Source organism: Mus pahari, chromosome 17 (assembly GCF_900095145.1).
Source record: "Mus pahari chromosome 17, PAHARI_EIJ_v1.1, whole genome shotgun sequence".
Lineage (NCBI taxonomy): Eukaryota > Metazoa > Chordata > Mammalia > Rodentia > Muridae > Mus > Mus pahari.
The window spans coordinates 17,001,779-17,016,712 of record NC_034606.1 but is presented as its reverse complement, the minus strand read 5'-3'; the positions used below and the strand labels follow the sequence as shown (position 1 = coordinate 17,016,712).

General features: G+C 38.4%; 1 protein-coding gene across 9 annotated transcripts in view; it reads left to right on the top strand.

Annotated features, from left to right (window-relative positions):
* The window catches only part of Trps1 (transcriptional repressor GATA binding 1), a 241,250-nt gene that overhangs the window by 46,976 nt on the left and 179,340 nt on the right, over positions 1–14,934 (top strand). For 7 of the 9 annotated variants that reach the window (XM_021216717.2, XM_029547810.1, XM_029547808.1 and 4 more), the window contains one exon: positions 10,949–12,078. In XM_021216717.2, coding sequence (XP_021072376.1) covers positions 10,949–12,078 — 1,130 coding nt within the window. The remainder of the gene's footprint in view (positions 1–10,948; positions 12,079–14,934) is intronic. The other 2 variants (XM_021216718.2, XM_029547813.1) reach the window with 1 other exon arrangement.

Sequence of the window (14,934 nt, the reverse complement as noted above, 5' to 3'; positions counted from 1 at the left end):
CACTGTTCATTTTGTGGTTGGATGAACAGCCCTGAGAACAAAAAGTAGAAATGACCTCCCCATCCATACTAAAAATAATGGAATCCAAACCACATCAAAACATAAACAACCCAAAACACGACAAAATATAATGGCTAGTTCTGAACCTCTTGGTATGATAAGGATTCTGGTTTCCCAATGTTTCGTCCCCCTCTGTGTTTTGTCAGGATTTTTCTTTTACATATTTGAGAAGAATGGATATGGCCTGATTGGCAAGCCTCATGTCAGTTTTACTATCTGTATTCAGTCTTTGAGGCTCGCAGGTAGACCAATAATAGGACAAGAGATTGAGTTCTTTAAAAAGTAATTACAGCCTCTTTCTTTTTAATCTGCTTTATTATGCTTATATTTAAACCTTCTCTGAATGGAGGCTTGCATTAACAACGCCGACTCTGCTGTTTCATTAGGCCTTAATGTGCTGTGCATTAGGGCGTTTGCATCATCTTTATGGGGGAGCTTTTAGCTCTCAGATCAGGTTATAAAATTAGGAGTCCTGTCAAGTTGTGCTTCCCACGGGAAAGTGTTTACACTATCCCAAGCTGATAAAAGCTCAAGATGCACACAAACCTTTCCATATTAGCAGATCTTTTCTGCTGTTGTCCATTATTCAGGACTCTATGAAAGTAGCTACTGGATTCCCTCTGGGAGATTCACTTTGGCCTTGAGGGAAATCCAAACTTTATTAGAAGGATCCTTTCTTAACTTACCAGGGACCCTCTTCTGTTTGAACCAGGAATGCTACATTTCTGTTTCATAAATATTTTTAGCGCAGCTGTACAATATGCAATGTTCGAAACAGGAAGAGCAGATTTTAATGATGGGAAACTATCCATTGTTTTTATATTTTCAACACAGTCAACTATAGGGGCTCTGTATGTCCTTAGCATATAGTGTATTCAGTTAAACATAGGAATTAAAGTTTTGATGAAAAAAGTAAAGGAAAAACACAACAAAGCAAAAAGAAAAAAAATAAAACATCAGGGAACATTAATCTCATTGTGGTTTATTTTGACTTGTCTTGAATTTTACTTGCAAATATTTCCTTTTTTGCCTTGCAGTTCCCTTTGATCTGGCATATAAGGGAAGTTGTAGATCTTAGCAGGTTCTGTTTCTTTGTTTTTCTCAGTTGAGAACTATTGCATCTTAGAAAAAAAACAAAACAAAACTGGTGAACGAGACTTTAATCAATTCAGACTGTCTATGGAGTACAGAATGTTTGGTGTATGAATCCAGACTTATTTCAGGGCTGTATCTCTTTAACAAGTAATAAAGTGTGCAAAATAAAACATATGCTCACCCCAAGGCCATAAAGCAAAGCAAAGTTCTGGCATTTACCAGGTTATTTTCATCAGTGGAGATGGCTAAGCTTGATAAGGTAGCCCCCAAGGAGGAGAATTTGACCATCCTAACTAATCCATTTACCTGCATGGCAGTTAAATCTCCATTTGGCTGTGTTAATTTGAGAACGATCTTTGGTTTTTGGTTTGTTTATTGTCATTTAGAATATCAGTGTTTCTCTCAAGGCAGAATGTTTAGGATTAAATAAAAAAAAATCCCATAATTATCAGTGCATCCAATCAAATTTGGACTCATTCAACTGTTCATAAACGTTTTATCTTCCAAATGGCCTGCTCTGCTAACTGTATCAAGCAGGCAGATTATTGGGTGCTTTTCATTCTTTGGGTCATCATAATTATAGCAAACTTGCAGCTGTGGAAGGCACAGATCTACAGTGAATGCCCCAAGTGAATGGAAGTGTGCAGAGAAAAAGCAATATCATTTCACTTTCTGATTTTCTTTTGTTCTGAGACTCATTCAACCTAGGACCTAGAATGTCTTACTTTTAGTCATCCCATGACTTCAAATCTTAACAAAGATATGATGCATTTTCAGGCCCTCAACCTTGCTTGGTTTTTATTGAATGGCCAAGGCAGCCTTTATGCTGTCAGTAGTTTTAAGTTGATCTATTCCTCTTTCATCATCTCTCAGTTTACATAATAAATATTGCACATAGCTTTCCTCCCCCGGATTTAGATTTACATTTAATAATAGCTAGCATTTATTAAGGGCTTCTTCTGTGCTGATGTGTCCCTGTGTTCTTTATGTGCATTAATCAACTCATCTTCATAAAAACCCTTGAAGTAGACACTACCATTATATCCATTAGAAGGAAAGAGGAAGCACGTATAGAGGGATTAAAGTACCATGCCCATGAGAGAGAGTTACATAACTAGGGTCGATCGGATGTAAGCCATGAGCGGCAGGCCCCAGAAGCCTGGCCTCATAACTCCTGCAGTGTACAGCTTCCTCAAAGGGAAATTGCATTTACTCCATAGAGACAAGTGGGAGAGAAGTCCAACAGCCCATGAGCTAGTTGATCCCCATGCTGCGTCATTTTTAAATGTGCAGACGTTTGTGATCTCCTTGAGATTCTCCGTGAGCTCAGCCATGCAGAATGATGCCGCCGTATCGGCATTTGCTAGGCTTATAATTGAAATCACTGGAGAGAAAATGAGATGTGTTGATTTGTCTCCTTTTTAATCACTGCAATTCATTTTCACTGATTCTTTGGCTACAGAAACTAGTTTTGACGGAGTGGGTACAAGGCAAATTTTGCCTTACTCAACGAAGACTACAATGTTATTCCCAGATTAAGGGATGCTTCATACATGCATTTGATTTCTTTTACAGTCTTTTCCCCACAGGTCTTTGTTTTAAGAATTCATAATCTGTAGAAGGTCTGAGAGTTGTTTTCTTCAGTGGATATGTCCGTGAAGACTAATGTTAAAGGGGGAGGGGCACACTCATCCTTTTGTATTCTCCACGGTCGTGTAATTATGCCACTACCTTCTGCCTCTTTGAAAGCAGAGATGGACTTGGAGGCAGAAAATAAATACATTTTATTTCTTTATTTTTTATTTTTGTACTTCCAACATTAATTATATTTAGAATATTTTAGTTTGTAAAATTTTAATTTACTCTGTGTGTATATTTCTGGGTAGTATGTGTGTGTGTGTGTGTGTGTGTGTGTGTGTGTGTTGTGTGGTATGTGTGGTATGTGTGGTATGTTGTATGTGGTATATATGTGTGTATGGTTGTATATGTTTATGTGTGTGGTGTATATATGTTTGTGTGTGGTATGTGTGGTGTGTACATGTGGTGTATATATGTTTGTATGTGGTATATGCTATGTGTACTGTGTGTGTGTGTGTGTGGTGCATATGTGTGGTGTATATATGTTTGTGTATGTGGTGGATAGTATATGTTGTATATGTGTATGGTGTGTGTGTGTGTGTGTGTATGTGTGTGTTTATGTGTGTGTGGTATGTGTGCTGTGTGCTATGTGTGGTGTGGTGTGTTTGTGTGTGTTTGTGTGTATGTGTGTGTATGTATGTGTGTGCGTGGTATGTGTGCTGTGTGTCGTGTGGGGTGTTTGTGTGCGTTTGTGTGTATGTGTGTGGTGTAGTTCAGAGGACAACTTTCAGAAGTGTTTTCTTGCTTTCCACCTTATTCAGGCAGATCTCTTTTGTTGTTTCTGCCTCCATACTATGTCTAGACTAGCTGTGCAGAGGGATCAGTCTCCTGTCTCAGTCTCCCATCTCACCACAGAGTGCTGGGATTGCAGCTGGATTCCCTCCCATCTTTCTGCGGATAGGCTCAGACTCAGAGCATCTGGCTTGTGCTGCATGGGCTTCCAGCCGCACCATCTCTCCTTCCCCACATTGCTTTCTTTTATTCTTTTTCTTTTGTTCATCTCTTCTTTCTGTCCTCCTCTTATAGCCCTTCCTTGATATTTTCTCTCTTCTGCCCCTCTTCCTTCCCTCATGTTGTCTACTTCCCTTTAGGCTCTGACTTTCTTCCTTTCTTTGCTCCCTCCTGTCTTAGGTTTGCGTTCCCTTTGGGGATGCTTCCGCAGTCCTAGGAAGGCCTTCCCCTCATTTCTGAGTTTATTGAGGTTCCTTTTAGCTCCTTAGCCTTTACATTAGCTCTGCTCTGAGGCTTCTCCTCAGATATCAGCTTGTCTCTTCCCAGTTGAACTCTTTTCTGTCTTTTCATTTTAGGTAGGGTCTACATTTGTTGTCCTGCAACTATGAACTCAGCAGAAGCAGCACATACTATACTGTTTTCATTATCTATTTTCATGTGAGTTTTCTAAAAGCATTTTTAGTGTGTGTGTATGTGTGTGTGTGTGATGTAGTATATGTGGTGTGTGTGTGTGTGATGTATGTGTGTGTCTCTCTCTGTCTGGTATATGTGTGTTTGTGGATGGTATTATGTGTGTGTGATATACATGTGGTGTGAGTGTGTGTGTGATACAGTATATGTGGTAAGTATATGGGGTGTGTTTGTGTGAGATGTAGTATATGTGGTGTGTGTGTGTGCTATTTGTGTATATCTCTCTGTGTGTTGTGTATGTGTCTGTGAATGGTGTGAGTGTGTGTGTGTGTGTGTGTGTGTGTGATAGAGAGAGATGTAGTACATGTAGTGTGTGTGCACATGTGTATGAGTATGTGTGTCTGTGTGTATGGTGTATGTGTGTTTGTGTGTGGTGTGGTGTGTGTTTGTGGGGGGACATGAGCATGTGAGTGCAGTTATCTGAGGACAGAGGAGGGCCCAAATCTTCCTGGAGATTGAGATACATGATAGCAGTTCTGGGGACTGAACTGAGATCCTTTATGAGAGCAGTATGTGTTCTTACATGCTGAGCCATCTTTTCAGTGCATGTGTGAGATTTTTGTGTTAAATCACAGACATTTGTGAGTTTTGAACTATCGTTCCTTGTTAATTGCTAGTGCTTCTCAGCTGGTAAAAATACCCCACAAACAAGCTCTTTGGAGGAAAGATATTCTGTTCATTCAGATATTGAACTCTGCTTCCTAAAGTCCACTACTGTTCCCTTCCTTTTTCATTTTTCCCTGTGGTTTTTTTTTTTTTTTTTTTTTTTTTTTCATTGTCCGTTCTGAGAATCCAATGCAGGGCTCGTGCATATTAGGCAACAATTTCACACTGAGCTCTGTTCTCCCCAGCCTATATTTCCTCTTGCAACACACATGCACTCTATTTTTTTTTTTTTTTTTTTTTTGAATCTCCGTGTAGGGCAGTAGTGAGAGGCAGACTGGATGTAGATGTGTCCTATGAGGAGCACCCTGCCTACAACATACTCGCATTTTGTCGGTTCCAGTAAAATGTTGACTTCCGGATTATTTTTAATATTTATTTGTATGTGTGTGTGTGTGTGTGTGTGTGTGTGTGTGTGTGTGTGTATGTGAGATATGGCGTTGCGCAGTCATGTGTGGGCTGCAAAGATGCATGCTAGAAGTCAATCTCATTCTACTTTACATCCTTGTAAGAAGGCCTCTCATTGATCCTGGAGTTTGGCTAGTGGCCTGCAGAAATCCTGCTCTCTGTGTCCTTTAAAGCTTTGGCTTTATAGGAACAGAGGGTAGTTATATGAGTTCATGCTTAGATGACAGACACTGTGACCAGCTGAGCTCCATCTCCTCAACTTGGCGCCCAGTTTTTTATTGGGGTTAGGATGACGATTTCCCAGTCTTCTGTCATTCTAGTTACCAGGTGCTCAGAGGAAAACCAGTTACACCAAGTGAAATGACAATAGAAAATTTAAGTAAGCTATTTGTCTGTGAAGAATCAGCATTACTTTTTTTTTTTTTTTAATTGCCCCCTTCCCCCCGGAATACTTTAAATTTTGACCGCCACTCCCATTTAGTTGGCTTCTTTAAATCCAAATGAGAAGAGGACTCACAGGAATTATCGTGGTGACACCGATAAGAACAGGCTGCAGGAATAAGCCGTGTAGAGAGAAGGCTGATTGCCACTGAAAATTTTAAGCACTTCTTCGCCCTCAGAAGCGCGGCCCTGAAGTGCACTAGGCTTTCGGGAATGTGATTTTTGAAGCTCTACACATGCAGAAGCAATCCTTATGTATATTAACAGGTTAAATTTGGGCATAGTTGTTTTCAGCCTTGTCCATCCCTTATAGATTTCTTCAAGAAATATGAAAGTCCATTATCTCAGCAGTGATCTTCATTCAGTAACCTAGCTTTTTATTTTGAAGGTTTTTTACCTTTTTGACTATCAGCCCATAACCTCAAGCCCTCTCAAATTAGCACCCTCCTCCTTTGCTCTGTTGTCATCAATTACAGTACTTGAAACGGAACCACATCTGAGGGAGAGTTTGTGTGCGGTTCAAACAACTCCTTTTTCTAATGTGTTGAAAATGTGTAATTGTACTAAAGTGTCACTTTAAGAATTCGGAGGCTTTAAAACATTTTCCCTTGACATATTCCTTTAGATATTATTTTATTCAGTTTTAACACATATTACCAGGGGGAAACAAATGAATTCATACAGTCCATGAGGAAACAATCTTTGAATGTTTTTCAATTCTCTTGTGAAATGTTTCTTTTAAACAACATGCAATAAATTATGAAGAAAACCCATGGAAAATACTGTGTGGAAGGAATAAATTCATTTTAAGCTGCTAAGTTTGAAAATTGGGATTAAAACATAATAATCCCATTATTGCTAACAGAGAGCCTAAGTTCAAAATCTGCTTTTGTTTATTTGTTTGTTTTGTTTTGTATTGCCTTTTTGAATTCTGTTTGTTTAGGTGGTGTTGTTGTTGGCTGTGTCTATGTGTGTGTGTGTGTGTGGGGGGGGGGGTGTTACGTGGCCTGGTTTTTATGTGTAGCTTTAACTGGTCTTTGGAAGGTTATATGCTTATGTGCTTTAATATGAAAGGCACAGTTAAGGGCTCTTTTGAAGGTCAAGGCCTTGTTAGAATTGCCGTGACTTCTCATGGTTCTCTATTCCAGGTGAACCAGAGAAAACTTACTGTTTGTCCTCAGTCACAGTCATTCTTTCAGCCTAAATGCAGGGAACCCTTACATACTTCAAATATTAGTACCACATTCTTCTGGCCATCTAGAAAGAGTATAAATAGATCATTATCCGAGTAACAGCAAATGGAACCTTTCAGTTATGCTAAGCGTACCGTTTGAACAAAGTGTGTTGAATTTGCCACTGATGTCACCAGTTTCCATCGATTTGGTCTATTCATCATGTTGGCAGGAGAAATTTACTGGATGGGTCATTTTATTAAGTAGTATTTTATTCTTGTGACATTGCTCTGCAGTGTGCTGACTAATACATGCGGCGTTCTGACTAATACACTTTATGAGCACGTGTAGCTCTTTAGATTTTATTTAATTATTAAATTGAAATTTAAGAAAACATTTAGGTTAAATGGAGCCTAGGTCATTTTCACTGCTTCGATTTCAGTAGCTACATGTGATCCATGCCTATCAATGGCAGTGAGAAGAACCAACAAAATTTTTATTACTTTGGAAAATTCCACGGGATGGGATAGCTTTAGAGTTCTCATTTGATGCTTACAATAATGTAATTAAATGGCAAAAGTGTGCAACATTATTTATATTCATAGAGAGGGGGAATGAGTCTAAGGTTTCTGTTTGGTCACAGATTTGATGTGGAGAATGTCTAGGAGCAGATAAATGCATGACAATGTGACTACAGTTGAAAAAAGTGTTTATCATACAGAACCTTTCACTTTAAACATCCTTAAGACAAAGAGGTGGTCCAGTTTGTGCTCCTTATATTATAATTTCCCCTCCAGAGCCCAGAACAAGCCACATAGCAGCACTAAAGAGCTAGAGGAATACACATCATCCAAAAGGAACATACAACTGTATGATTTTAATTTGTGAATATCTACATAGAAAATTTCTGCATTAATTCATTGTAATTTCAGGTGTTGGTTACGAAAGGAAGAAAATCAGTATGGTCTGTGTTTTCTATCTTTTTAGTATAATCATAACTGGAAAAAATTTTCCAATTATTGTTGGATTCTAAACTTTGGGAAGTTTGGAGTAACTATGTGTAAGAGCTGTCTCCTGACCATAGGTTTTATAAATTGTGGCTGATAGTGCTTAAACTTTTCTTGCTGTGTATTTTTATTTAACTAAGACAGAAGGAGATCAAAACTAACACGTGTAGGTACTAAAAATAAAACCAGTGTGGGCAGTAGACAGGGAGAGTGTCGCCTAATAAATTGTGTTTTATGTTTCAGAGGTGGCCAAATAATGAATATCAGATATGTATTACTGTGACTTAAGTAAATGTGGTACTGTAAAAAAGAATCCCATAAGTAGAGTCTAGATCTTCCTTTTGAGAGAAAAATTAAGCAGAATACTAAAACCTTGTATTTCCCTCCATAGTATTTTAATAATATGTGATTCCCAAGCCATTTTGCTTTCTGTACTGCATAACGGCATGGTTTACAGACACTAGTCAATAAAGCATATTTGTAATCTATAGAAGACTCAAAGGCCATGCTCTTTACCTCGAACTAAGATTTGTGAGTTTTAGTTGTTGTTTGTGCTGCATGTGAAAGAGCTAAATAGTGGAATGTTGGAGATGTATTCTTAGGATAATTGTGGAGTTTAGTAGTTGTTCAAAGTGCACTGAATAGTGGAGTTGACAGATCTTCTTCCACAGGTGAAGAAACTCATCTCTTAGACACATTGTCAACACCAATTGAAGCGACTTACTATAGTCTGGAAGTTCATTACATTTCAATCAAGATACTTCCCTGATAGTTACTCAAACTTCTCTCCGGCGACAGTTAGGGACAATTCAAAAGGAACAGCATGATGCCCAGAAATAGTATTTTACTTGAAAATCATATGTGCAGGGGTTTTCTAAGAACATGTGTCCTAACTGTTCAACTAATTTGGTGTGGCTGGGCACGTGGGCCTTAAAGATTGCAAAATCAAACATAGTGATGGCTTGTGGTAGTTTCTCAAGAGTCTCACTTATTTAAGCAGACGTCTGCAGTCTTTGACGTTAAAGAGGTCAGCATATTGAAGCGATGTAGTAGCTAAAACAACAAAATTATTCATCTATAGACTTTTGTACTTTATCGTTATTATAAGACAGTCTATCTGTATTTACCACATTGATCCGTGCTTAAGTCCCAAAAAGTAATTGATAATAGCATCCCACTAAATGTTTGTTTCTTTGAAAATAAGGTTGCTTCTCAGTTCTAGTGAATTGGGAAGTCCATGTAGAAGCTCTGCAATAGAATCTTTTTTGTGCAACTTTCAGCTCTTTTTGATCAGTGTCAGGATGCTCTAGGTGGTTTTGGTCAAGGATTTGACTTTGGCTATCTTTCAAGCTGCTGACTATCAGATTTCTGGCAGGCATGGTTCTCCAGTATTAGCTCTCGTGGTTCAGAGATACCGTCTTTAATATATCAATAACTCTATGTCCTTGATATAATATATCAATAACTCTATGTCTATGTATGTATGTGTGTGTGTGTGTGTGTGTATGTATGTATGTTTGTGCATGTGTGTGTGTGTGTGTGTGTGTGTGTATGTGTATGCATGAGTGCTTGTACGTGATCATCATCTTTTCTAGAACTATAATGCTGGACACGAATTTGGAACCTACCACAATTAAGGAAGCTGTTGGCCAGAGACTTTAAGTAACTTGATTAAGATTCTGCCTTTTGGGAAAGCAAATAAAAGTTTCCATTTTAGTTCCATATAGTAGAGAAACAACCATTGCGGAATGGAATGCACTACAGAATATAATTTGCATTTTAAGTAGAACATTCAGATGATTTTGAGAAGCTGAAACTTTTCTCATGGAATGATTTGGAAATGAGCAGCGATCACACATGTCATTTTTGAGCAGCTGTTAAAGAAGGCAGAACGTGATTTTGCCACTTGCTTCATACATTACATCTGGGTGCTGGAAAATAAGAGATCACTGATGTTTGAAAGAAGTGCTTTCCTTTATATTTCCTTCCTTCCTTCCCCTCTTCCTTCCTTCCTTTTATATTTTATTTTTTTCCAGATTTTTATATTTTTCAAGATCCAGTCAGTAATTCAAATTTCAAACCATGAGTTTAGGCACAGTATGATTCTTGACTGAGATACCTATTCAGATCTGGAAATTTCTTATGAAGTACCTTTGAAGGCCTACCTATCACCAATAAAATTTCCCTTTCTTTACTTTTCTCTATTCGAGATAGAATCTGCCTATTTAGCCTAAGGCAGTCTTGAACTCTGTCTTCCTACCTGTGTCTTCTGAGTGTTGCATTATATTCTATAACATGTTTTACTATGCAGCTAAAGTTTATCAAAGACAGTAGAATTGCAGAGCTTTTCATGGAACGTTGCCTTATTTTAACATTTGACCATCCTGAAGGCAATAGTGGCTATGGTTATTAAAGTCCTGTCAGATGTATCTCTATTCTTTGGCAGAGAAATGTTGGAAATTCTCCGTGTTCTTGCCTACTCCATTTTAATTTGGTTTCATTGTGCATAGTTAAGCTTCTGTTAGAAGCCCTATGTGCAATCATTTTAGGATCTATGTTTTGTCTAAAACAATGAACTGCTCTTTGCTTTCCTCCTCAATGCTATAGGACTGAATGTCACATTTCCTTGGAGAATCTCTTCAATGAGTGAGCTCAGAGCCATTGCCTCTGTTTTTATAGAAAACCTTAGGTTTTCAAATGGAAACCCCTTGTTACTTGGGCGTTTCTGCAGTCATGCAGAACAGCCTTACTCAGTTGGCAAGAGATTTCTTAAAATATATATTATTCAGTTCTATGAATTGTTTATAGTAAGTACTTTTATTACATATATTCCTCCTTTGTCCTAAAATAAAGTATTCAAATAGTCCTCTGTGAGAAATAAGGACTGCGCCCCACCCCCATAGTTCAAGTGGTTTCCTAAGATGCAGGAAAAGTACTGTCATTTTATAAAAGTGTTCAATACTTGAAAATAACCCTCCCTTCCAGGGAAGTGACTAAATTCATGACACATCTAAAGTAACTTCCATCTCTCCTACACTGCAGGTCACATCAGGAGGAACGTTCATTGGCATTGGACGGAAAACTCCAGATTGCCAAGGCAACACCAAGTATTTCCGCTGCAAATTCTGCAATTTCACTTATATGGGCAACTCATCAACTGAGCTAGAACAGCATTTTCTTCAGACTCACCCGAATAAAATCAAAGTGTCTCTCCCGTCCTCCGAGGGTGTGAAACCTTCAGAGAAAAACTCTAACAAATCCATCCCTGCGCTTCGAGCCAGTGACTCTGGGGATGTGGGAAAGTGGCAGGACAAAATGACAGTCAAAGCTGGAGATGACACCCCTGTCGGCTACTCAGTGCCCATCAAGCCCCTCGATTCCTCACGACAGAATGGTACAGAGGCCACCAGTTATTACTGGTGTAAATTTTGTAGTTTCAGCTGTGAGTCATCTAGCTCCCTTAAGCTGCTAGAACATTATGGCAAGCAGCATGGAGCAGTGCAGTCGGGCGGCCTTAATCCAGAGTTGAATGACAAGCTTCCCAGGGGCTCTGTCATTAATCAGAATGATCTAGCCAAAAGTGTAGAAGGAGAGCCATTGACCAAGCCGGAAAAGGGCTTGAGTGGGGCTAAAAAGAAGGACTTCCCCAGCAAGGGAGCAGAGGATAACATGGTAACGAGCTATAACTGTCAGTTCTGTGACTTTAGATATTCCAAAAGCCATGGCCCTGATGTGATTGTAGTGGGTCCACTTCTCCGTCATTATCAGCAACTCCATAACATCCACAAGTGTACCATTAAGCACTGTCCATTCTGTCCCAGAGGCCTTTGCAGCCCAGAAAAGCACCTTGGAGAAATTACTTATCCGTTTGCTTGTAGAAAAAGTAATTGTTCCCACTGTGCACTGTTGCTGTTGCACTTGTCTCCTGGGGTGGCCGGAAGTTCGAGAGTCAAACACCAATGCCACCAGTGTTCCTTCTCTACCCCCGATGTAGATGTGCTCCTCTTTCACTATGAGACCGTGCATGAGTCCCAAGCATCGGATGTCAAACAAGAGGCAAACCACCTGCTAGGATCTGACGGGCAGCAGGCTGTCAGGGACAGCAAGGAACACTCGTGCACCAAATGCGACTTTATAACCCAGGTGGAAGAAGAGATCTCGAGACACTACAGGTAAGTTTTCTGGGGACCAAAATACCAGGGGAATCAGAGAACCCAGAGGGAGGAGGCAGGAATTGGTGGGGTTGCACACGTGTGGCTGGACATATAGGGTAGTCACATAGAAGGTCTTCTGTAGAACTGCAATAAGTTGGTTGATGGGTTATCTTCAGATTGTAATTTACTCATTTGTCTTCATGTTTCCTGAGTGTCATCTATCACTTTCAGAGAGTGTTTCCCAATTCTCAGCGATATGACAATGAGGTTGTTAACTTAGCATAGCTAGTGTGATTCTGCATCCCATAATTTTTGAAGGGACAGCTCCCAGATTAAAGGTTCTACTGGAATATATGTTGCTTTCTGGGAAAAAAAAAAAAAAGTCAGTCTGAGAGTGTGTTGCCCATTTCTCTGTTTGAATGAGACTGGTCCTTCCTTTCGCTTTTCATGCTTGAACGTCATTCTTGATTGACATACAAACAAATTGTTGAGCTGAGATTTTGGAATGCACATGGATTTGATTGCGCTGTCACTCTGGGGGCAGAGAAAACAGGTTATTTAAAATTAATTAACACAGACAAAAACCACACACCACGTGGAAACACACACACACACACACACACACGCACACACACACGCACACACTTCTACCCCTTACTTCTCTGATGTATTATTTTCCCCAGCTTACTGTTCATACTTTCTAGAGATGAGTTTACGTTAAACACTCATTATATATATATATATATATATATATATATATATATATATATATATATATATATNTATATATATATATATATATATATATATATATATATATATATATATATACTTCTTAATTTCACAGCTGCACAATTTACCAGGAATTGAATATACAGGAGTAAATAAGACAGGCACAGTTAGTAACCATTTGGAACTGACAATTAAAGGGGAGGAAAAGGCACCCACATATCATCAGGAGTGGAGAGTGCCAAAAAAAAAAAAAAATCAAAGGAACCAAAGAGTACACTGGAGATGAAAATAGTAAGACCACACCTTAACACTGGCAAGTCAGGAGACGCCATCCCAAGGAAGAGCGGTTTAGACTGAGACCTGTTTATAATCTGGGATTATTATGCTCAAGCCTCGAAGATTCAGGGTGTGCAGAGATAAGCATTTATTGTTACTCTGCCTCTCAGCACCAAAGTAAAAATTGTATTTACTTTCTTCTATTCTTTTTAATTTCTGACGTGGTCATGCTGAAGCTCAAGCTTGAGTATAAATCTCTGTATAACCCAGGTTGACCTTAAACTCCTGGCCCTATTCCTGCCTCAGGGTTTCCCATACATTGAGTAGAGAGGGTGAGTCGTTGGATGTAGATTTTGCTTGCTATTTGATAGGCTAAATGCCCTAGATTAAAAAAAAAATCTGGTTAGTTTAGTTTTGTGTGTATATCTTCTCAGTTAACAGTAATGAAGGAGTCGTGCCCAACAATAGGCTAAGAATGTTAGATGTTAATTTGAAGGGCATCCTAATGTTCACAGTGAATCAAAATGTTCAGAAAACACTTACTTGAGATTTACACTGTTTAATTTATAAGGTCAGCTCTAGGAAAGACACAGTGCTGCAATCAAATATGCGTTCACACTTGCAATGAGTGTTTCTGTATCCTCTGATGTTAGCTGCATGCTAATTTCTTTCTGGACTAGCAAGCACCAGCTTTTCCTCAACTCTTAGTAGTATGGATGCACAAATATGGGTGAGTTTGTGCATATTGTCCATATATAGTTGTGAATGTTCCAAAATTCTTATTTCTATAATCATGAGGAAAATGCAATAAGTACACAAATATGCACATATATATTGCGTGTGTGCCTGTGCGTGCCTGTGTGTGTGTGTGTGTGTGTGTGTGTGCATGTATATATGTGTGGATGAGTATATCATCTTCTTACACACAAAGACAGTGCTGACTGGTAACCATATGATTTTTCTCCAGGAGTCAAAGCCTTTACTTAAAGCTTTGTCTGAAATAAGCAGGATATTTATGTTCCTTAGATAAAGGAAATAATCTTGGAGAAATGAATAATATGAATAAAGGAGATGTCTTTATAATGTTTGGATTTATTTAATTTTCTTATTGAAAGTAGCCTCTACCAGGAAAAGACTAATCTATCCTTGCCACGCACTGTAGCTGCAAAGTTTAACACATGAGCATGCATAGATCTTGGCAAATGTCTTTATGCAAATGGAATTCCCAGGAGCGTTTGCCTGCACAATAGTTTTAAATACTGACAGCTCCAAGGTGAGTTACATTTTAATCTTTCATTACATAGTTTTAGAGCCTTTTGAGGATCTAAGGTATATGCCAAAGTCAGTAGTAGTAGTATGTTGGCTTTGAGTCTCAGTCAGGCTCCCAACATTTTAGTAGCTAAGAAATTAAATAGAATGGGTCCTTAGGGCATAGAGTACTTTAATAATACTCACTTTTAAATACTGACATACTTTCATTGATCTTTTAGATTTTAGGTTATTCATCTAAAATCTGAGAGTCTTTATGGAATTATTTGAAATTGTGAACCTTATGAGTTTGAGAGTCATAATTCATGACTAGGAGGTATAAGGAAACTTTTAATAAATCTCGATCACATTGGAAGCCTTAAGGATGTAAAATGAAGTAGTCATGCAGGTGATTTAAATTCAGTCTGTGATAGAAGTATTTTTTTCAATGCAATGTTTTAAAAATAGAATAATAGGTCATCTTACCTTATCTCAAATATATCTTTGCTGATTATTCTTTTTTTTCTTTTCTTTTCTTTTCTTTTCTTTTCTTTTCTTTTCTTTTCTTTTCTTTTTTTTTCTTTTCTTTTTTTTTCTTTTCTTTTTTTTTCTTTTCTT